At 35.9% G+C, this 24,405-nt stretch overlaps 2 protein-coding genes across 3 annotated transcripts; both read left to right on the forward strand.

Annotated features, from left to right (window-relative positions):
• The first annotated feature begins 686 nt into the window (after positions 1-686).
• LOC139717953 (uncharacterized) lies at positions 687-8,974 on the forward strand. 2 transcript variants are annotated; one of them, XM_071629440.1, is made up of 6 exons: positions 687-863; positions 1,288-1,347; positions 2,727-2,780; positions 3,222-3,281; positions 4,166-4,280; positions 6,144-8,974. In XM_071629440.1, exons 1-6 carry the CDS (start codon positions 731-733, stop codon positions 6,340-6,342), a joined length of 621 nt encoding a protein of 206 aa, XP_071485541.1. In that variant the 5' UTR covers positions 687-730; the 3' UTR covers positions 6,343-8,974. The 2 variants fall into 2 exon arrangements, with proteins under 2 accessions (XP_071485541.1, XP_071485549.1); XM_071629448.1 differs by having other exon boundaries at positions 6,147-8,974.
• Positions 8,975-12,813: 3,839 nt separating this feature from the next.
• Positions 12,814-22,950, forward strand: LOC139718548 (uncharacterized). Its single transcript, XM_071630019.1, has 9 exons — positions 12,814-13,154; positions 14,460-14,675; positions 15,026-15,112; positions 15,769-15,864; positions 17,073-17,294; positions 18,220-18,294; positions 19,047-19,109; positions 22,246-22,305; positions 22,910-22,950. The coding sequence occupies exons 2-9, from the start codon at positions 14,507-14,509 to the stop codon at positions 22,948-22,950; spliced, it is 813 nt and encodes a 270-aa protein (XP_071486120.1). The 5' UTR covers positions 12,814-13,154; positions 14,460-14,506.
• Positions 22,951-24,405: the final 1,455 nt, after the last annotated feature.

Below are 24,405 nucleotides of genomic sequence, written 5' to 3' on the forward strand. Positions count from 1 at the left end.
ATCATCACAATTACATTTTCAAACGTAATCTTTACTTTAAATTGTGCATTTGGGTTTTGGTTCTAACGGGTTTAAAAGTGATGTCATCTTCAAACGAGTTAGAATATGAAATCTAATAATTCCCTCTTCCATGAATTATCATTACATAACATACGGAAAATGTTTGACTAAAATACAGCATTATAATCTACATCTATAACAACAACAACGCAAATTTAGTTAATTGATAAGTTTTAGGCAATTATTAAAACTTATCTGCAATTTCAACATTTCGAATATAAAGAGGGAGTTTGTTCCAAAGAGATTGCAAATGACAGAAAAGCGCTATCACCATAACGGGTACGGGTGCCGGGACCATGTGATATTTGCAGAGTGGAGGGAGAATGGAGAAAACGGGTTAAGTGGAGGAGCGGAAGAAATCAAGTCTTTGAGAAAAATGGGGCAATATTCATTATTACATATCTTATAAACAATGAGAAGGATTTTAAAGGTGATATGATGATGTAGGGGAGCCAGTGGAGGGATTGGAGAGAACTGTAGTAAAGAAAAGCGAGTGTGTATGTGCATGTAAATAAATCATTTGCGTCTTGTTTGTTTTTGTTTTTTCTTATGACCTTCCTGCAACTTAGGAAGTAATGGCAACTTTAAGCCTTTATTTCAAATGATTTGATAATTTGCAGATTTTATTAATCTGATATGTCCTCGTGGCTTGTGTAAAATAAGTGTACCCATGATTCATTCTTCTTCTTTTTTTCTAATTCCAGTTTTACGCTTTGTGTTTGTACGCACTTTGTTTGTAGACACTGAATGGTATAGTACCAATTTGTCCACGTCAACAACACAAACTGCAATCAACACTTTCAGTAAGTATTACAATATTACAGCTTGCTCTTTGATTAGAAACAACAACATCCCTTGTTTTCGCATGCGTGTAAGTGAGTGTATATGTGCGTGTTAATATGTCTTCTCTTGGGATCTTAATGGTATTATTGTTTTCGTTGTTTTATTTCACTAACCTATACAGCAGTAACTATGCAGAAAATTGACAAATGCGAGCCCGACATCATTGGACATGTTGCTGGGCTCACGCATTTGTTTTTTGTTATCATCTTTCAATCAGAACAACGCAATAATCATTGACTTTGTTGTCCACAGGTGTCTTTATAGTGGTGCTCCTTTTTGTGTGTGTATTTCTGGATATTTACATGCCTGCACAGGACTATTAGTTAGTTATGTCATCGATGACAGAACTACTTAGGTCGTTGTTCTTCATTACTTAACATCCAGACAGCAGAGAGGCTACTCAAGAGCTAACAACAGTACGTGAGACCTCCATATCTTATTCACGTGAGTTCTACGTCGATATTGATAAAATACGTTCAATGAGTATTATCTTTATTTGCCGCTGCCTTTCTTTTGCACTCTTTGTCAATGGCTTCTGTGAACACAATTAGTTAAAATGCTTTCCTACATTAACTTTTCTTAACAATGGAGGTAAATGTCATTTAATGTTCTTAGGTTTCTAAAATTTGATTTGTGCCGTGTCACTTTTGGAAATAGAAAAGGAAAGGTAAACTAATACCTTGATATAGTTATGGCATGGTAATATTCACTTTTCATAGGTTTCTTGATGCATATTTTCATATGTGACCGTGCACCTCAAAACGAACATAAAGTCGCACACACTGATTTTGCGCGAGGACTGAAAATAAGTGAAATGCGTCAACCTAGCCGAACTTGACTTTTTCATATTTTCTGAAAGAGCGGGTCTTCTTTTACATTATGCTAAAATTTGGTATCATAAAACGGGCAGGAAAGTGTGTTTTTTTAGCAGTTTATCTCGAACATTTTTGGTAGATTAGTGTGATTAGGTGTGTCTTTAGAATCCCCTTTTCATTTCTGAAAAACCTTGTCCACACTCTTCACTTTCAACTCTAATAACTTTTGAAAGGATAGCGCTACTGCTTTGAAAGTTGGCATTAATTATGGACAGAATGTGTTTATGAGGCATGCGTAATTTCAATTTAATCTGATAGTCCCTTCATTGTTGTTACTCTGGTGGTTTACTTCCTGTTTTTTGTCCCATTCATCGCACAGCCAGCACGGTTTCGTAAAGATTACGCGCTTGAATAGACACTGTACTTCAGAGCCTCTTTTCTCAGTTCACACTTTTCCTGAGTTTGTATATTTTTTTTCTTTTATATATTTAGATAGGTTAGGAGAGTCCATTTGATTTGAGTTATACATCATTTTAAAGCTTAAAGTCTGTTCTTTCAGAATATGGTCTTAACTAAAAATTCATATCTGGCGACTTTTTGTTTGTTTTGAGGTGCAGGGTCACATATACTTGACTGATACAAAATATAGAAACCTATGTGATATTTTTCGTTTTCATAGGAGATAATTCCGAAAATGTGATATCATAAAAATATCATAATATGCGATATGTAGTATTCTCATTTTTTTTTTTGCTCTTTTATAAGTGTTTTTATAATGAACTGATTTACAAGAAACATACCGCCTCCGTCGTTTACAGGGTACACCTGGTATACTTTCTCATTTCAATATTGAAGCATGAACTATAAACCTGACACCCAATAGCTATGTCAAGTACATGGGTATTTTTTTCTTTAAAGTAATATGAGTGCTCGTTGTTTTTAAAAGGCAAATCATACATGGAGTAAGATTATGTTGTTGACGCCAATTTACAATGTCCTTGTACGCAGACAAAGGTCGGTATGTTCAAGATACGACGGCACGAGAGACGACGTCTTCTTTAAGTGAGTTTGTTTATCCAAATGGCTTCTCTACATATGTACGCTGAAAGAATTTAAGCTTATTATATTATACAAAAATGGTAAATGTATATGGATAACTTTCTGCACTGTCTCTCACTGAAGTGATATTTGTTTAATAGAATTATCTCTGAATAATTTTCTAAGCAGATACGTTGGCATATATGGAAGACATCAAAACGATAATCATTCAAAAATAATATAAAATACTATCAAGCTGCTTAAGACAAAAGAAATATATCGATATCTCAAGTATTAAAAGATTTTGATGTTGGACTGGATCTAATAAAGACACACATCTTTTCATTTAGCAATTTCAGTATGACATAACTAATCCACAAACACACAAACAAACACACACACATGAAACCTTATTAACCGAAGAACTACAGTCATTTTGCTGTTCTACATCACTTTAAAAAATAGGCAATGGACAGTCTACGCAAGAGCTCATGACTTTTCATGACACCGCCATCGCTTCTTCAGGTAAGTTGTTTGTAGTTATAAATGTTAAAGCGTTAAATGAATAGTACCTTTACTTGCTTCTGCTTTGCTGTTGCAAGTGATAATGTTTTGTCAAGGGTTACTGTGAGCACATAACAAATGCTATGCTATGTCATAAGCTGCATCACAGAGCCTACAAGAAGTGTAGCGGTGGATTTTGCAATATACGTCAAAATAGGCATTGTGGTTGCCTTCGGTCGAACTATTTTAGTTCGCACAAAATATGGGTTGTCTGAAACGTGGAGTACAATAAAGCAGTGGATCCAGAGTTACATAACATGTATAACATGTCAATGATAAAGTTTCCAAACAAATTCAAATTTCAGTATAACCGCTTCCATTAAGATTTTTAAATATCAAAACTACCGAGCCGCGTTAGTTGCAGATTTAGTTGAATTATGGCAACTTTATCCTACTTAATCCAGCCTTATCCAACTTTTATATATTTTTCCAGAAAATGATAATTAAGAGCCTGTGTAAATTTCTAAGCTATTTTTTTACAGTCAACTCCAGACTTCAACCCATACACAAACAACCTAAAATGTACACAATACACCCGGTATTGGCATTCAGTAGAGCTCCCCCCCCCCCCCCCCCCCTCACACACAAACAAAAAACCACAAAGAAAAAGAAAAGAGTAACAACAACATACTAGCACTGGATGGTTCCATGCAATAAATAGTAAAGCGAAGTTAAAAGAATCAGTTGCTAATACAATAAAATATCACTTGTCGAATACACAAACAATAATTTCAAAGTATGTCGATCCCATCAAGGTATGATATCAATTCTTTTGTGTTATGAAAAGATATGAAAAGCATTCATGAACTTGTTGAGATCTTCTAACCTAATGAATCATCGTACAGATTCTCCAGTTCCTGGAAGTGAATTTATTACATACATCCTTGGAGCCTTACTGGGTGTCGCTCTTCTAGTCCTTGTCACAGTTTCCATGGCATGGTGTCGCTACCAGCAGAAGAGGTGTGTCTTATTTATTTGTGTAAAGTAAGGTGTTATCATTTTCATCGGTTTTGTTTTTTTCTTTAGAGGAAGACAGGTGTTAACATCGTTACTTTATTGATGATATGATATGGTTTGAATTAATGTAAAACAATGTTGTGCACGTTGTGTGTAAACATCATGATACATAGTTATAATCCTGCCTGAAAGAAGGCATTGTTCTACAGTGTGTTCAAAGTGTGTTCACATAGTCAACTGTGTGAAAACGCTCGAATTTATCAGAGTTAAGATAGTTTCACACTGTGGTGTGGTTTTCACAGCACCTTCACAATGTAATGTCATGCTTAATACTGTAAATTAGATGATTCACAATGTGTTCACAATCTGTTCACACTGTGTTTGCAAGACACTGTGTTTTTACCAGCAGGATGACCATGAATCATAAAGATCAGTCCTACTTAAAGGACAAGTTCACCTTCATAAACATAAGGATTGAGAGAATGTAGCAATATTAGTAGAACACATCAGTGAAAGTTTGAGGAAAATCAGACAATCCGTTCAAAAGTTATGAATTTTTGAAGTTTTTGTGCAGTAACCGCTGGATGAGAAGACTACTGCAGTGTATGTATAACTTAGATGTCACATGCGTACAACAATATAAGGAAAATATTAAGAGAATTTCACAAAATTCCATCTTTTGAAAAAAAAAGTACACATTCCCCTGACTCGTTACCGACAAATGTTATGGGTAATATTATTCCCCCCGCCTTTAGAAAGAGGCAAGTCAAGTGCTCTTTTATTATGCGAAAAAAAGTGAAAATATGTTACATTTTCTTTTACATTTTCTTTATACTGTTGTACGCATATGACTCACAAGCTGTAGTAGTCTCCTCATCCAGTGGTTCCAACACAAAAATTTTAAAAATTCATAACTTTTGCATCGATTGTCCAATTTTCCTCAAACTTTCACTGATGTGTTCTACTATCATTGTTGCATTCTCTCAATCCTTATGTTTATGAAGGTGAACTTGTCCTTTAATGATTTATGGTCATCTTGTTATGGGTAAGAAGGCCGATGTTATTGGATGAATAGGTCTAAATAAATTATTGTAAATGTTAAAATTTCATATTTTGCATAAAAATATACACGAAATTGTAAACATATGCACATTCATAAAATAAACTGAATTGACACGAACACTATCAGAATTCACATGCAAGAATCTAGACGCTTGTATTAGGTAAACATGATATCAACATGACTATAAATATAGGCCTAGAAGTGTGTGACAAACAAATACTGAATGATGTGCGACCTAACGGTTCTCAATGTCACGAATAATTGTACAATACATTAATGCACATTATTATACATAGGTATACATACATGTATATGTGTATTTCAATGTCCAATTAACGAAATACGAAAAACAGATAATAAAAACGGACTTATGTACTGAAGAGGGTGATACAAATTCATTGAATTATTTCTTGCATAACTTATTCATTTCATTCATATCATTTTATTTCATCTCCGGCCGAAGTAATACAATATGAAAATTGCATATAAACAAAGTAAAGTACAATGTAACTTTTACATATGCGAATGAGATTTAAATGGACGTCATTTGTTTACAATGAAACAATAAACATGCTTTAGATGAAGAAATACATCTACAAAATGTGACCGAATCATGACAAAGAAAAAGTCGGAAATGGAGAACTATGCTGCCAATGAATGAACTATGGTGCAGAAGTCTATTTCATGGATTGCAATACAATGTATTACCAATAAATACTTGCGTCATTACGTTGATGTCAGTGATACTCTGGACGTCACAATAAGATATTAGCCTTTTATGTATTTCCCTCTCCTAATACTAGAAGACGCGGAACATCTCGAATTTCAAATCGGGCAAATGACTACTCAGATGACGGTCAACTGCAGATGCATGCTGTAAACACTTCAATCCGGAATCAAAGAACGACGAATATCGTTCCCTCTTCGGGTATTATCGCTGGCGCAGAGGCTCTTCCGTTACCTAGTCGTGAGGAAAAACATATTTGGGGACGCTTCGCTTGAACAAGAGGACCCTTACCACATCTACCAGGACACTGCGGAGGTAGACAGGGAAGTTCCTCAACCTGCCGGCATGACTTCGATGACTGCAGAAAATAATTTGGCTTGGCATGAATACCACAGCTTGCAAGAAACATCGCTGCAACAGGCAGTGAACAACTATGAAGACTGTGTCTACCAGGACGTAGACCTTGATAATAGAACTGGCAGTATGACGAAAGATGGCTTTAATTCCTCTGCTAAAGCGTGTTTGTTTGATGATAGCTGTTATAATTCGCTGAACTTTGGCGAACGGCCTGACCGTGTCTTTGCTCAAATTGGCAATACGTGTTTGGACAGTGAATATGATTCCATCGATCGTATCTCTCGGGACGACGTGGCACCGATACAAGATCCGGTTTTCTCAGCCTCTTCTTCCACTTCTCGCAAAGACGACAATATGGCTTGTTTCATTCCAGCAAAATCCGAGCCTTCTGACGATCTTCTGGAAAATAAAGTATATTGTGAAAACTCTCATGATTTCGACTCTGGCGAATATAGTCGTATCAGAGAAGATGACAACCACGATACCAAAAACCTAGTTTGCTTCACCAAAGAGCCTAAACCTTGTGAGGAACTGTATGCAACTGTGAACAAAACAGCAAATACATCTTCGTCAGCATCCCCACCATGCGAAGAGTTGTACGCAAAGGTGGACAAAAGAAGGGGAGAACACACGGACGTCAAACAGACATCGCGGGAGGAATTGTACCTGAATGTTACAAATATCATTTAGACAGACGCGAGAACATCACTTGCGTTTTACAGTGCTTCATTGATATCAATATCTCATTGCAGTTTTATGGTGTAATTGTTAAGTACCTGTGTTGTTTGTCTGCTCAAGATATGGATGTCTTTAGTGTGGAAAAAAAAACACTTTTGTTTTGTGAAGTGTTAAATTCTGTATTTTGAAGTGAATAGCTAGGACTGGCGTATTGTAGCTATAACGTTATGTAGTGCCACACAAATCTCTTCAAAACTTTAGCTAACAAAATGTTTCATTACACCTTTGAACTTTGATTATGACTCCATGATTCCATAAAGTGGCACCCACTGTGTTCAGGTCCGCGTGGTAGAAATCAATATTTTGTTATACTCATGAGTATGGGCAAAATCGGTGAGAGAGAATGATGAACTATCAAGTCTCATGCGTGCAAGTAGCATCCTGGTTTTATGAGTAAGTAGCTACGAATCTTTTTGATGTTTGAATAGTAGACTAAAAATGTTAATATAAATGTAATACGACAACATCCAAAAATGACATGTACAATAGTTGTTTATACATTGGATTGAATAATTAATGACTCCAGTATACAATGTGCCTGCTGTTGTGGAAGAATAAAGATGGAAATACATTGTTATGTAGTGTTATGGAAATTATTCACTTTCGATAATTAAGCCATGTAACCATATACATAAACAAGAACTAATTTTCATGTCCATTTTATTAGTTGACAATGTTCAAGTTGTTGACCTTCAATAGGATGGAAGCCTCTGATACTACAGAATCATGCATTTTCTGAAAGAGAAAGTCAAGTGCTCTTCCGTTATCCTAGACAAATGGAGAAAAAAAAAACTTTTGAATATAATTGTGTCCATGCGTGACGTCACAAAATATTAACGAGTAGATCAATTGGGCCTGTTTTGTGTTCTCCTTGGTCGGGATCAATTTCTCACATTGTATAATATACGATCATTGTCGATTATATACACAGTGACACGGTTACAGAAATGGCGTCTGATTCACCATTATTTTTTTGTTTGTCAATAGCGTGCTATAGTAAGCAGAAGTATGAATGGTAGGTCCTAGAATACAGCAAACGACATAAAGGTTATTATGTATGTAATAAAAACAATTTTGATGGTTTCATCGTACTTGCTCAAACCAAAGTGAAGTTAAGAAAAGGTCCAGTGGTGTCTTTGAATTTTTCTTTTTGTAATCTGTGAGTTTGAAGTGCTTAGTAGAAATTCTGCAATGAGAACTTCTGCAATGATAAACTTAAAATGAGATATTTACATCAGTATCACTATCGGAAGTGTGAAATGCGCCATGCAAATGTACCAAACAGCGTCATCCATTGAAATAGCAACAACCCATGTCAGCATTCTGCACTTTGAAAAGAAAAGATCAACATCGCAGATGACCGTCGATCATAGAATAACGTTCATATTAGCTTAGATAATTGTTGTACATGTACAATAAAAAAAAAGAAAAAACAGAACAATGGAAATAAATGTCTGGGCATGTATGTGTGATTTTGTGTGGTATATTTCCATGCTTGGATGGGCACGGGGAATTGTTTTCCAGAATACTAAAATCGACTTGCGCAAATGTATAAAGTGAGAGAATGAATTGGATGCATCAAATGAGATGCAATGCATATGTTTGTTTGTTTGTTTTTCAGAGGCAAAGTCGCAGTCACACTCACACACACGCACACACACAACCATACGTCTACAAAGTCATCTGACGTTTGTTAAAACGCCGTTATCGAAAGTATCTCAAAACCCCTGTCATATTATTACCTTGACGCCCCGTGCACTTTCTATCCCGAAGACACATCACTGTTGTGGGGTAACCCGAAGGCACAACATGTTTGCCCTATTCAGTACTGATGATGCCTCCAAAGTCAGGCAAGACTTGAAGCACTAGTTCACACATAAGATCAAAAGCTTATTGAATGCTGCCATTCTTTGTGAGTAATTTTCCCTTTTTGTACATATGTGATGACTACTTATATAAGTCAGGCATGGGTTTGGAAATCATGCTGAAAAGAACAAAAGCCTATTGAAAATTTGGGAATGAAAGAAGGAACCACTGATTATTCCTCTTTATTATAGTCTCGTTTAGAGACAGTGCAAAACTACATAATTTCTGTGGTTAACAATTTGAAACCAAGTCATCATAAAGTTATGAACATTTCTGTAAAATCGCAAATTTCCATTTTATATGGAATGAATTCAAATTCAATCATAATGCCGTGATGACAATTCTATGCATTAGCATCACAATAAATTGCTTTTTCGAAAGAGCTTAGTCAGTTTGCATCTTAATGCGTTATGTGCAGATGATGATGTGTGTGAGTAGTAGCGTGTGTATTCATCATGTACGGGCGCGTGCGTGTGTGTGCGTGCGTGTGCCTGTGTGTGTGTGTGTGTGTGTGTGTGTGTGTGTGTGTGTATGAGTCTGACATGCTGTGTGTGAATCCTTGTGTGGTTTGACATATGTGGCATAGTTGATATTGCTAGGGATGTTATTAAGATCGGCAAAACCAAATAAAAACCCAAATCTCAACTGTTTCAATCTTACATCACATAAGCAAGCTATGCTCTGGCACATGTCGATTTTTGCACTCCTTATTACTTACCAGTTGCAGACGAAACAAAACCCCAGCTTTAGTGCGTTGAAATAGTCCTTAAAGGTGAGTTAGGGATGGAAACAACCTATGTAAAAATTTGAATAAGTATAATCAATGTTAAGTATTGTTATATATCGTCGGCCTCATGCCAAAAGGGCCCTAGCAGTGTACAAAGTCTATGGTGTTAAGGCCCTTTTGGCATGAGGCCGATGATATACAAAATGTGAACAATAATTAGAATGAAAAAAAGAATTCTAGACTAAACCGTATACAGTCTTGGTTTAATGGGAAAAATCGTGATATCTCCTTATATTTTAGGTTTTACTACGAAATTTTACTACCAATTACAAGATGAAAGCCTTATCAGCTCAAAAACTGATTTACAACGTGTTTCACAACTTGCTACATTGGGGTTGAATAATCGGAACATGACACCATTCTTGCTAATATTCAGGCTGCTTGCCTATCGATACTAGATTGCGTCACTTTTAAAGGGATGGTATAGTATCGGTTGAGGTGAGAATTAAACTTTTAACTTTTTGCAAGATACTTAGAAACTGCTTTATGAAATGTAAAAAAAAAGAAGCACAATTCCTACAGGAATTCAAAGTTTATTTGATGAAATTCGGTTTTGAAAAGGCTTGGATATGCAAAAACAAAGCAATCCTATCATTAGTATAGCTTCGTTTTGCATATCTCAGCCATTTCAAACCCAATTTTTATCAAGATTTTCATCAAATATACATATGATGCCTCTTAGAAGTATGTGTTCTGTCATATTTTACAAAGAGGTTTCTCTTTCTCTTTCTCACAAAGTCATTATCAAAAAACGTTGGTAACCTCAAGCCCAATCAAACCCGAAACTGTACCCTACCTTTAAACCTCGTCGATGTTCCCTTCGCTTATAGATTGCAAAATATGTTACCGGTTTCTTCATCAGTAGCAGCAGCTCTGCCTCACCCTTAAAAAAATTCGTTTTAGATTTGTATTAATGACTTCAACGATGGTGAAGTAAAAAAATTATCATGTACATATATATGTAAATATAAATTATATATATGTATATATATATATATATATATATATGTATATGCATTATATATATATGTATATATATATATATATATAAATTATATATATACATGATATATATATATATATATATAAATTATATATATACATTATATATATATGTATATATATATATATATATATATATATATATATACATATTTATATATATCCGTATTCAGTTAAAGATTGAAAGCAATTGTAGATTTACTGATCTACATGTAATTTCACATTCAAATCAATTACAGTTGAGTATTTATCACATGGGCAGAGAGTGATATATCTTCTTCTTTTCCCGTTGCGACATTTCTGTTATTACATCATTAACATCGTATAACAAATAACATCATTATATCACACAAATCCCACCACGCAGTGGTTTGAAGTGGCTTGATTCTCGTTACTTCGAAACTGAAAGTTATGGAAGAAGATAATGAGCTAACTCATAGAGCACATAACAATGAGATTCTTTGTCCATTTTAATTACTTTAATAGTATGCATACCTGGAAGTCCTTTTTCTCAAGCCGTAATTAAACACTGATGTGAATGTAAGGGTGAAGGAGTCGTCTTTCTGTTGAGAGAAAGAGAGAGAGAGAGAGAGAGGGGGGGGGAGGGGGAAGCAAATTGTATTTATAATGATTCAATGCACGGAATTCATAAAAGTGGTCAGTGTACCTTCCTCCAAAAACTGTCTGGAATTAGGCTACTTGAATATCAGAGCAACATTGCTCTGACGAACTGCAGTTTGTCACGCACACATGAGTGTCTGCGCAATTTTTAATACGCGTACTTCGGTCCTTCTTGCCGATCATGATCATTGTTGTAATTGTTTCTTGTAATAGAATAAGGTTCGATCACTCCGCACTCCGGGCAGACCTGGGCGTAAATCTTTATTGAGCAAAGGTATTACAGAAGAGTCAAGGGCAGGGATAACCAACAGAGAAAAGGGACTAATCATCAATTTAGACCGAAAGTTTGCAGTTGATACCGCGACAAATAATGACTTCGAATATCGCACAGGACGGAAGGATGGTCTACCTAGCATGGTTTTCTGTCGTTTTCTTGTGCTTATTTCCTTCACTCACAGTGTCAAGGCCTACATGTACGTATGTATGTTTTTTTCTTAGTTTAGTCGGGTTGCATTGTCATTAAAAGGACGGGATCGCTGAGAAAAAAAAGGCTTATCTCCTTAATCCTGGGAGTTGAACTTTTGGAAAGTGCTATCTTTATGTTACTACTTTTTTCCTGCTTTCTTTGTTAAAAATTAAAATTTTCTAGCTTGTCCTCTGTGCTGATGCGTACGTTCGTTTTGTTTTGTCATGTTTATTTGCCAAAAATAAATGTGTGCATGTTTCTCTCTTTTTTTTTCTCTCTCTCTGTACGTGTTGTTGTTGTTGTTGTTCGTGTGTGATGGAGGAAGGGTTGGTACATGCAGGGTTCTCGTCAGCATAGTTCTAGTCTAGTTCTCTAGTTTCTTACCTTCTGTCATTATAGCTGCTAGCAATTTGTGTTGTCATTACTAGATTTAATCGTTATTGTCAACGTAAATAGTTTTGCCTGTGCTACAATCTTATAATCCTACATCGTAGCACGGGCTACATGACATGACATATTATGTAATTGATGTACCATGTTTTTTGAAGGTTATTGTGTGCCTATGATTGCCAAGACTCAGAAACCGCAACTGATAGCTTGAGACTCAAAACACTGCTCATATATTTAGTATGCGTTCATATTATTTAGCTCGAATATTTTATACCCCTTTCTACAACGACTGTTGTGATTTCTCAGTCTTAAATTCATACACAATTAAAAAGAAAGTTTCGTGAATGGAAAGCTAACACCTCGAAAGCCAATGTGGTTCTGTCCTGTAAAAAAAAAGAGGATTTCAAATCAAGTAAAAAAATGTGAACATTTTTTTTTTAAAGTGACAAGTGTACGAGTAATCATGGTAATATTGCCTTCTTCTTCAAGTCATAAACTTATCACTAAATCATGATGCACTCCATCTCTTCCTCTGTATCCACTTTAGATTTATCCCTAAACTGCTCGGGGGAACCACTAGAGCGAGAGCTGTCGTGTGACAGATATTGCGTCCTCAGAAGGGACAGCTGGATTCTACAAGCACCTTGCGGGTCGAGAATTTCACTTGAAGTGAAGTCAATCAATAACCTAGAGTTAGGGGTAAATTTGCACGATACGATAGCAGACAAGTCATCTATCATCAGGATTCAGCGTGGCGTTCCGTCTTCTTCCATCTTATCACTTGCTCATCAGACGAAGTTCACTATACGTTATATATACTTACCCAGTGAAATTCAACATCAGGGCAAAGTGTAACGAGGGTAAGTACAACTGTATTCACTGATATCTGTATGATAATGATTACAAATACAGTTACATAAACGAACCTACCTGTATATCACATTTTTCAGTTTTTTTTTATTTCTATCACTTGAAAAAGCGCATAAAAGGTTGACAACAGAGGAAACGGTCGACATGTTCTGGATTGAAAGTCGAAAATACAATGGGCTGATTGCAACCCAATGACGTTAACTCGAGGGTGGAATTGCACTTTTTTCCTTCCCCATTATCTCCTCTTACGTCAAAATAATATGTCGCCATTATTTAAAAAAAAAACAACAGTCCCATAGCGTCCACCCTTGCTATTCATATTTCTACCTTTGAAAGAGTTAGTGAGCATACGATGCATATCTTTCAAACAAACAAGCAAACAAACACCAAACAACGTATTACATCGACTTTCATCAAGTCCCTAAACATCCTGATATCAATGAGCTCCTATGGCTATAACGAAGATAATGCACTATTGACATACCGGTCGTAAAATAAAAGTAAAATGCGCAATTACAAAGCAAATGTGATGTCTCTATCACGCCGCTACACAATAAATTACTCACTTCTTTAATCTGATTATCTTGTAAATTGTGATTACTTGTTACTGCGTGGATTTGATGATTTCCCCAACCAATTCAACCATAATTCCAAAATTAAAAAATGCCTTCCTTTTCAAAATTTATGTAGCGAAAGCGGTTACAGCTCGTTATTCCGAAGGTTCGTTGTTCCGAAGGCTCTTTAGACCAAAGATTTGTTATTTCGAAGGTTCGTTTTTTTTTTTTTTTTTTGAATTTCATTTTCGGAATGACGAACCTTCGGATTAGCGAACCTTCGGAATAACGAACTGCACCCGCGAAAGCAACGCAAAGCAGAACATCTATGTGGAAGATATTGATGGAACACTAATTACAATAAAACTAATGATCTTAGCCGGAAGGCCGAGAAGTGAACAAAATTAAGCATGAGCACATCATGAACTTATCTTAAAAAAAAAACCAAAAACAAACCAAAAACAAATCTTACTGCAGTCTTTATTGCCTGTCATTAAGACTGTCAGAATTAAAATTTAAAACGTGTAAACAGGTGTCTTTAATATTTAATGTAGGAGTATACACTTTAGGTAGAAAATAAAACACTACCAGAGGTAATCGTTCTTATTTCGAAACAGCAACTCCCAGAGTAATGCTTGGTTTTAATCGTGCTATAATTTCATTGATATGTTTCGATGTGCACGTAAAGACAATGTGTTATCATTTTAAAACTGTTCATGTATTCATCATTCGCTTCAAAAGAAACACCTAATGTGACCCTGGGTGATGGACCCTCTCCCCTTGAAGGAATGGTCGTCTTCGAAAGGGACAGATATGTCTGCTTTGAAGGATTCAACGCAGGAGCTGCCGAACTGATCTGTGGAGAGCTCGGCTTCCCAGAGGTTGAGGAGTATTCGGTTCAAACCTTGCCAAGAACAGTACCACAGAGCAGGACTAGACGGTTATCATGTCTTGATGGTGATTACAGTATTGCTTATTTGTAAAATAAAAAAAAAAATACACACAAGGTTATTCCTTTTAAATCATATAGATTTCGAAGCCAAATGATATTGTGGCATTACAGACTGTCGGAGGTCAAGTCTGCAGTTAAAAATTTGTGAGTGAATGTCTGTCACGAATATTCATACTGCTACCATTTGCTCTCTCTTTAACCTCCAGATGGACTTCATGCAGTTAAAAATGTTTATCATAATTTATGTGCTTTCCAGACATTACTTTTATATTCGTTGGTAATTTGAATGTGTATGAGTTTCTTTATGTCTTTAAAGGACCATTAATGAGTTCCATTATTGTATATTAATAACCAGTTCCAGGCAGGTTTCAACGTTTGAAGGATTGTTCATTGACAGCCGATAACTGTTCCTCGAATGAGGCTGTTAGACTCCAATGCCGAGGTAAGCCTATTATTACACGTTGATATAATTATGTTAATACACTGAAAAAAGCCCACTTTCAGCAATAGAGACGAGGAACGTTCCCAAATTGCACGGAACATGTGAAAATGTTGTCTTTTTTGGTTAATACTATCATTATTATACTCTTTGACGGCAATATATTCGGTAGTATGATACAATGACGACATGGACGAAGGGCACAGTGCATGTTTATGCTGACCACATCTTCATCCTGTAAACAAGGAATCCATAAATTAAAGTATGAACGATTTTCTTCTATTTCTGCTCCGAGTTAAATGTTGGTGTATTGATAAAATGCTTTGAATCAAATGTAATGGGCAGTCTTATCGGAAGTAAGTATGTCAAATATCAAATCAAGTCAAGTCAAATGTCATAATTCATTTAACAAGGCTTGGCCTGATAATCATTACCAGAGTATGACTGGTATTTCTTTCCCAGGCTACTATCACTTTTCTTTGAATTTTATAGGAAACCTAGATTTCCGAGATGCTACCAAGTCCATGAACGGACATTTCCTGCTTTGTCTTTCTTTGAAGGACATTATAATAAAATCTTATGTCTATCTGTTGTAACAAATCAGAGAATATGATCCTTCTGTTCTACGCAATAGATTTACACAAAATATTTTCCGTCAGAGCCTTACGGAGAGATAGGGTCTGATTCTCAAGCATGGACATGTCCCAGTCAGGCAGCGCATGAATCCGACCAAGAAATCCATTATTTATTCAACGGTGAGTACGAAAGTCTTATAGACCATGCATTGGAATTAGAGAATTCAATAATAAATAGATAATTATTGATATAATAGTGTAGCTTTGGTCTCGGATGTGTGTTTTATTTTACTGCAAAACGAAATCATTTAAAGGGGATTCGAACATAATTATTTACTTAAGTGATTTCAATACTGCTTAAATGCACATGCAGATCGTAAAAATAGGGAATTCATAAAATTTTGCATAACCCTATATCAATTTGTGTGGACATACGGACAGAGTTGTGTTCTAAAAGGAAGGTGTTCGTGTTTACAACTCATGTACGTATATTATATATACATATACATATATACTCAACCAAAAAAGTAAGTTCCCCCTTAGCATTTTGTATATATCTCAAAAATATTTTACCTATTTTCATAATTGAAACGGGTTTGGATAGGGAATTTATTACTCATTTCATGAATGGCATATCATTGCCACCAGATATCACTATTGGTGTGAAAACGCATTTTATTTCAAAATGCATGGAAGAAAAGTTGCACTTTAGTGATTGCATTGACTTTTACACAAATAATCAAACAATTACTCATGGCAGATCTTTGACCTCTCCAGTTTCCTGAGACCCCTAGTATCCTGGCCAACTCTTTATAACCGGAACCCCATCTTCAAGGAAAGCTGTAGCTCTCCCTTTTTCAAAAATTTGCAGACGCGGCATGATGAAAAATGGCCATAAGCACATTAATGTGATCAACCCAAATTGGAATTAAAAAGCTTAGACCAACATTTTCATATTAAAAAGGCCTATTGTTTAAAAAGTATGCATAACATCTCTTTAATAGGGAAGCATTGTACCTGAGCATAATAGCATAGTAGTAGCATAATAGGGAACATTGTACCTGAAAAATTTCCAGACAATTACATAACAATTTAAAAAGGTCATGTGCTAACTTGCGTAGGAAATGTTCACAATATGCTTATATAACCTTAAATGCAACTTGTTTTCCCATGCATTTTGTCATAAAATGCATTTTTTTTTTCACACCAACAATGACATCTGGTGGCAATGATGTGTCATTCATATTGTGAGTAATAAAATTCCCTATCCATTCCCGTTTGAATTATGAAAATCGGTATAATACTTCCTAAGATATATCCAAAAATGCTACGGGGGGGGGGGGGGGACTTACTTTTTTGGCTGAGTGTTGTTTTATTCAACTCAACAGTTCCGGTGGGGTTTTGTGTTTACCCCGGTCATGTGAGAAATGGTCATTGGGACTCAAATATGACAACTTTTGGGTCTAAGATAACTCTCAACTGTGATGAAGGTTACAGCATCAATGGCAGTGCGACACTGCAGTGTGTGGGTCTACCCGGACGGTCGACTTACTTTCCTATTTGGAACATGCCAATCCCATTCTGCTGGAAATTCGAAAATGTAACAAAAGGTATGTTGTCAATAAGCTTGTATCATATCAAAGGCGAACGTTTCAGTTGGCTGCATTAAACAGAAGTTTTGGAAGAGAAAAAGAGGAAGAGAAAGAGAGCTGGAAATTTTTTTTATCATATCATAACAGAAATCTCTGGGGATTTTAATTTCCAAAAATTCCCTTGTCAAAGTGATATCAGTCGAAATCAGAAGCGCTTATTTAGGCTAAAATTTAGACCTACTGTTCACTAAAATTAAAGAATAGTGAATTACGTTGTGAGCTGTTCATAATTCTGTAACTAAAGATAAGAAGACTGCGAATACGAATACCTTAAATTGTAATGACGGTCTTGCCGTAAGACGTCGAAAGCAGAATAAGTTGATTTTGCGAACAATTTGAGTAATTTTGAAATGCAGTAACTAATAACCGTCATTCTCATGTTGTTTTTTTTTTCTATGGAAGTGAATTATGAAAGTAGCAACTAAAATGCGACGAAATACTGTGGTTGCAAATTATTTGCACACTTCAACTTTGAAACGTATAGGTAGTTTCTTGTTTTACACACTGATTTGTCTTATCCCTTTGCAACCTTCATTATGTTCAAGTTTTTGAAAGTCCGCATTTGATTTTGTAATTTTGGTACTTGACGCAGGGCTCCATTGCAAAGCAGGCCACTGTGGCTCTTAACGGGACAAGCCTGCTTTTAAAGAAAACATGAATTAATAGAATGAATAAGTGGAATGCGAAATCAGTGTCCATGAAATGTCGTTATTGGGATATAGTTTTGAGGTGTTCGTACTTCTTGTGCCATCAACAGCGTTAAAAGACAGACCGAATCTCACAGCGTCCATAAGAGTGTTTCATTATTATGATTATGTGCCAGATGAGTTGCCGCTCTACGTTGTAAACTAAAAGCTGTTTGCACGTTTTTGTTGATGCGTAGGTGGAGCTATCAGCACAACGCCTACACAAAATACAGATTACATTTCCAGTGAGGAGCATCTTAAATACTTACAAGGTACTCGTGTGCTTTATCAGAGTTGATGCTGTTGTGTTGTGATGTGATGTGTGTGCCTCATTTTATTTTGTTGTGTTGATTGTGCAAATACTCTCCTTGTTTTAGTAATTTGATCATCGTGAAATGACTACAATATCATTAACTTCGTTATGTAATAATGTTTTGTGCACTGTAGAAATATCAGCCATTGAACAATGAATGCCATTATTGAGGGAAAAAGGGCAGCAGCAACAACAGCAACAACAACACAATTAATTTCATTCAATTTTTCTTTGTTTTTTTGTTCTGTTTTTAATAAATACCCGGTAGCACAGGGATGGCAAAGAAATCCCAATTTAATCGATGCTCATTCGTACTTCCCGAGATACATTTAAAAAAAAAACACACACACACAGGCCTGCTAGAATAGACTTGCTCGTAAAGGAATATAAATATGTGCATCGAATGTTACGCTTATCGGTAAAGTTCAGATCTAGACGACATTTTTTTTTTTCCAGGCTGCATGTGGCGCTTATAATGCATCATGCTTCCTTGCCGGGATTTCCGAATATGGCCGAAAGTGGTAAGCATTCTTCCCATTACCTAGTCTCCCCACAACCTACCGGGTCGTTTATTTGGTACTAGGGGGAAAACGCGTCGAAATGTTTTGTTGCCTACGAAGAGGCTTAAGCAAGCTTTGGCTAGGTCTTGGCATCTTTCATTTAAAGCAATGTATCCCCGTATTGCCGTTGTTCTCTTTTTTTATGGCACAGGCGAGGGACTGACAACTCAAGAATTAACCCAAGTGCCAGAGACCACAGCCACGTCATTTTTAAGTAAGATATTCTTCAGTCGAATACAATGTGTATACAGTGGCGTATCTAGGGGGGGGGGGGGGGGCAAGGGGGGCACGTGCCCCGGGCGCCACTTTTTGGGGGCGCCGAAAACGAAAAAAAGAAAAGAAAAAAAAAAGAAGAAGAAAAAGAAAAAAAGAAGGGAAAAAAAAAGAAGAAGAAGAAAAAAAAAAACTCGCCCGGACCGGGAAGGAGGGAGAACGGGGGTGGGGGGGGGGGGGGGGGGGGAGAAAACCAAATCAAACAAGATGAAAACAAAAAATGACAATGTTTATTGTGTTCACACAGGAATTCCATGTTTTGTAAGCTGAAATTTTGGTTCGCTCGTTGCGCTCGCTCGCCAAAATTCATATAAAGAGAAAAAAGAAGATAAGAACAAAACGTGATGATGACGCGGACAAAATGACAATGTATAAGTGTTCACACATGCCATCGTTAGAAGGCAAAATGTTACACGGAGCAGCGGCTGCAATTTTATTTCTTTCGTTCTTAAGCGATCGCCTATTGGATCAAACGAGGGCGCCAAAGGTGTCGAACATAAGGGGGGGCGCAAAAAACCAAATCAAACAAGATAAGAACAAAACGCGGAAATATACAAATTTCGGCTCACTCGCGCGTACTAATTTAGAGTATTATTTTTTCAAGTCCTCAGTTTGTTGGTATAAATCGTTATCTATAAGGCCGTCACCATTAATTTTCTTGATTAGAATTGTAAGATTTAACAAGCAAAAAAATGACAAGAATTCCATGTTTTGTAAGCTGAAATACAAAAATTTTCGGCTCGCTCGCTGCGCTCGCTCATCAAAATTTATCACAAAAAAAAACTAAGAACAAAACGTGATGATGACGCGGAAATATACAAAAATTTTCGGCTCGCTCGCTGCGCTCGCTTCGCCAAAATCTATCTACATTTATTACATTTAAATCACCCTCATCTATAAGGCCGTCACTATATCTTTATTAGAATTGTAAGATTTAAAAAAGCAAAAAAATGACAAGAATTCCATGTTTTGTAACCTGAAATACAAAAATTTTCGGCTCGCTCGCTGCGCTCGCTCGCCCAAATTTATCACACAAAAAAAGATAAGAACAAAACGTGATGATGACGCGGAAATATACAAAAATTTTCGGCTCGCTCGCTGCGCTCGCTCGCCAAAATTTATCTAAATTTATTACATTTAAATCACCCTCAAAAGACCCCTTTTAAGTGCTTGAAAAAGCATATCATGTAGACTTTTTTAAAGTCCCTACCGGGATGGGCTTGGGGTTGAACACTTTTTCAGAAATTAGGGGCGCAATTTTCGCGCTTGCCCCGGGCGCCGTTTTCCCTAGATACGCCACTGCATACACACACACACATGCTCTCTCTCTCTCTCTCTCTTTATATATATATATATATATATATATATATATATATGTATATATATATATATATATATATATATATATATATAAGTATATACATGGATATATACATATATGTATATATATATATATATATATATATATGTATATATCACTCACACAACCTTTCGTTTCAAGTATACATTCTGAATACACATTTTCATATTGCTTTTGTATGACACGTCCCAGCGTTTATTCAACGATCATTTTAACCATAATTAAGTTTTTAAGGCCTATAGATCTGTTGTTTCTTATGTTAAGAGAAGAAGATTGAACAAAAAAAAATCTTTTTAATTAACCTCCCCCATAAATAGAATAAATGTTCATGTCGAGAGGATTGTTGATTTTTATATATATTGTATTGTCATTCTTCGATAAAATCACTCAGCATTCAAAAGCAATCTACTTTCCGCTATGGTTTTATGCTTTAGTATTTAAAGTCGGTTATCCTCAAAGTGTATAGAAGTGAGTACTATGATGCAGCCACTACATTATGCTGTAGCATTAAGAAAACCCCCAAAAACCCAGGTACGAATAGCAAGATAAAATACCTAGAAAAACAATTTACACTGTGATAAGGGAATATTTGACCCAAAAAAGACACACACATACAACTTTTTGTACACACACACGAATGCTGACGACGGAAAAATGATTTGAAAGACTTATGAAGATGTAAATAACTTCGTAAACGTTTTTGCCATAATAACCATGCCTCATTTCTCGATGAGCATGCACTTACAACTACATGATAGCTGACACAAATGTGACCCTGCACCTCAAAACAAACAAAAAGTCGCCAGACATGAATTTTCAGTTAAGACCATATGTGACCCTGCACCTCAAAACAAACAAAAAGTCGCCAGACATGAATTTTTAGTTAAGACCATATTCTAAAAGAGCGGACTTTAAGCTTTAAAATGATGTATGACTCAAATCAAATGGACTCTCCTAACCTATCTAAATATTGGAAAGAAAGCACAAACTCAGGAAAAGTGTGAACTGAGAAAAGAGGCTCTGAAGTACAGTGTCTATTCAAGCTCTTAATATTTACCAAACCGTGCTGGCTGTGCGATGAATGGGACAAAAAACAGGAAGTAAACCACCAGAGTAACAACAATGAAGGGATTATCAGATTAAACTGAAATTAAGCATGCCTCATTAACACATTCTGTCCATAATTAATGCCAACTTTCAAAGCAGTAGCACTATCCTTTCAAAAGTTATTAGAGTTGAAAGCGAGTGTGGACAAGGTTTTTCAGATATGAAAAAGGGATTCTAAAGACACACCTAATCACACTATTCTACCAAAAATGTTCGAGATAAACTGCTTAAAAAAACATATTTTCCTGCCCGTTTTATGATACCAAATTTTAGCATAATGTAAAAGAAGACCCGCTCTTTCAGAAAATATGAAAAAAGTCAAGTTCGACTAGGTTGACCCATTTCACTTATTTTCAGTCCTCACGCAAAATCAGTGTGTGCGACTTTATGATCGTTTTGAGGTGCACGGTCACAAATAATAAAAAAAAAGAGAGTTACGCATGTTTGTTTTTTTGTTGTTTTCTTTTACGACTACATCCGATATGGAGAGGTTTACAGTATGTATAATGTGGTACGGGGGAGGAGGTGGGGCTAGATACCGAGAGAAAATCATTGTTGCCATCTGTACCATTTTTCTTTCTAAAAATAAACTGCCTTTTGCTCCAAACAGGAGATGGAAAGCCAACTGAAGTTGCAGTGGTATTACCAGCAACAAACAACACCACTCCAAGTAAGTTACATACTATGTAAAAGCGTTAGCCTGATAGCTCTTCTCTCTAGGTATACTACCGTTGCTCCACATTTTCCTTAAGGAGTTTGGTAGAGAAGTATAAAGCCAGATAAAAACATAACCAAATTTGAGGATGTGTGTTTGTGTATTTAGATATTTTGTGCACAAGGCATAAATACAAAGACAATCAACGTTAAAGTTTATCTTTATAAAAGGCATTTAAATAACTTATTGTTAATTGAATCGAACGCTTGTATTTCTAAAGCAAAAACTTTCATTTTCTGTCATTTTTCTTTTAACATAATAATTATCTTAGGCTTCTCTTAACATCGACTTCGCTGACGAAAAACTTCGTTGTTTATGTTGTTGAAACATTGATTCAAACGCAAACCCCCAGCAAAATACACATAACAACTTCCACCTTTTGGTACCACATTGTCATTATGAAGTTTACCGAAGAATACCGTTCCTAATAATCTTTTTGCTCGGTTTTGTGTAAACTTATTGTATTCTTTGTGACCATGTCTGTATCTGACAATGGATGACATATCATTGTTATTCGAAACAAATCTTAACAGCCTGATTGAATTTGTCATCTCTTAAGTTGCAGACAGAGAAGGATTCAGGAATAAAGCGCTACTTTAGGCCTGCGGATTGAGGCTGAATTTGGGGGTCAACTGGCAACTATCGTATAACAAACAAATTTTGTAATTTTTTGAAAGTATATGTCTTAACAAACTTACCAGTAAAATTTACCCGAAATTTCTGCGTCGGAACATGCTCAAATGACGTCATCAATATGGCCACCCCAAAACCAAAACCAAAAAAAAAAAAAAAAAAAAAAAATCAATGAGAATTTTAGGATATCTCAAGTGTTCATTATACAACTGACATTATAATCATTAGATAAGTTGCCAGTGTATGTATTTCTTATTTCCTGCCTTTCTTCAAACAAAATTGGGCCCATTTGTGACCTCTTTTCAAAAAATCTGAGCCCAAAGTAGGTCATTTCTATGGCAACTTTATGCTGAAAACATTTTTTTTTCTCAAACAAAAAATGCAACACCCTCTCAACGATAAACACCATTCTAAATTTATATAAGTATGTAAATTTAATAGACTAGAGTTGAGACCTAACCTGTGAGAGACCATAGCTACCATTGTTACACTCAAATTTGCCTGTAGCCATTACGTGAGTATAACACAGCTGTCCAGATATCACAGTTTTCATTATTAGTGGTGTATTATGTATATTCCATCTCAGTAGCTGGATTTTTTGTTGTTTTTCGTTTTGCATTTGGCACAATCATAAGACAATCTGACATTTCGTTCAAGCCAATTAGGCATAGAACATAGATTAAGTCAATTTCTCATATTAGATGAGACCCTCCTCCACCTCAGCCCCCCTTGTTAGTTCATGGCTGTTCCTTTCTTACAGTCCTGTTGGGTGTTTCACCAAACTTCTCATTGGTTTCAGTTTCACTTCACTGGTTTCAGTCTCGCTATCTCACTTTTTTTATTATGTTTCAGTCACGAGGACTTGATAAGTGAAACTGAAAACACTAATTGACACTGATCTCACTGAAATCAATGTCGGTGAAACGGGTCTTGCATGGATTTCTGTACGATATCAAAGCAAGCTCATTATACTCGATGGACTACTACAACAAATACTGTACTTCTGAAAGAAATGAAGCACTGTTAACAGGATACACATTTTCACATAGATCACATTAGTCCAGTCAAAATAGGGTTTCACCCACCATACTAATTGCAGTAGGAAATTCCACTACAGTGCTACTTGTTATGGGCTACTAAACACCTTACTCAAAGTCCCAAGAAATCCAGTGGGGCATAGTGGCTAAATTTCCATAATATGCAAATTAGCACCCATTATGATAAAAATACAGTGTTTCCATGAAAACTATGCTTCTAGGTTTTAGATTGGAACACCGAAAGTGTTGAAACCTATGTTTATAATGTCAGTTAGTGTGATGCAAACATTCGCCATGACATGTACGTAGTCTGGGCCTCATTTGCATAATATGCAAATTAGCTCCCATAGGCCTAATGATAAAAATACAGTGTTTCCATGAAAAA

Source organism: Diadema antillarum, unplaced genomic scaffold (assembly GCF_040938485.1).
Source record: "Diadema antillarum isolate AM-2024a unplaced genomic scaffold, OU_Dant_1.0 scf00000008, whole genome shotgun sequence".
Taxonomy (NCBI): Eukaryota; Metazoa; Echinodermata; class Echinoidea; order Diadematoida; family Diadematidae; genus Diadema; species Diadema antillarum.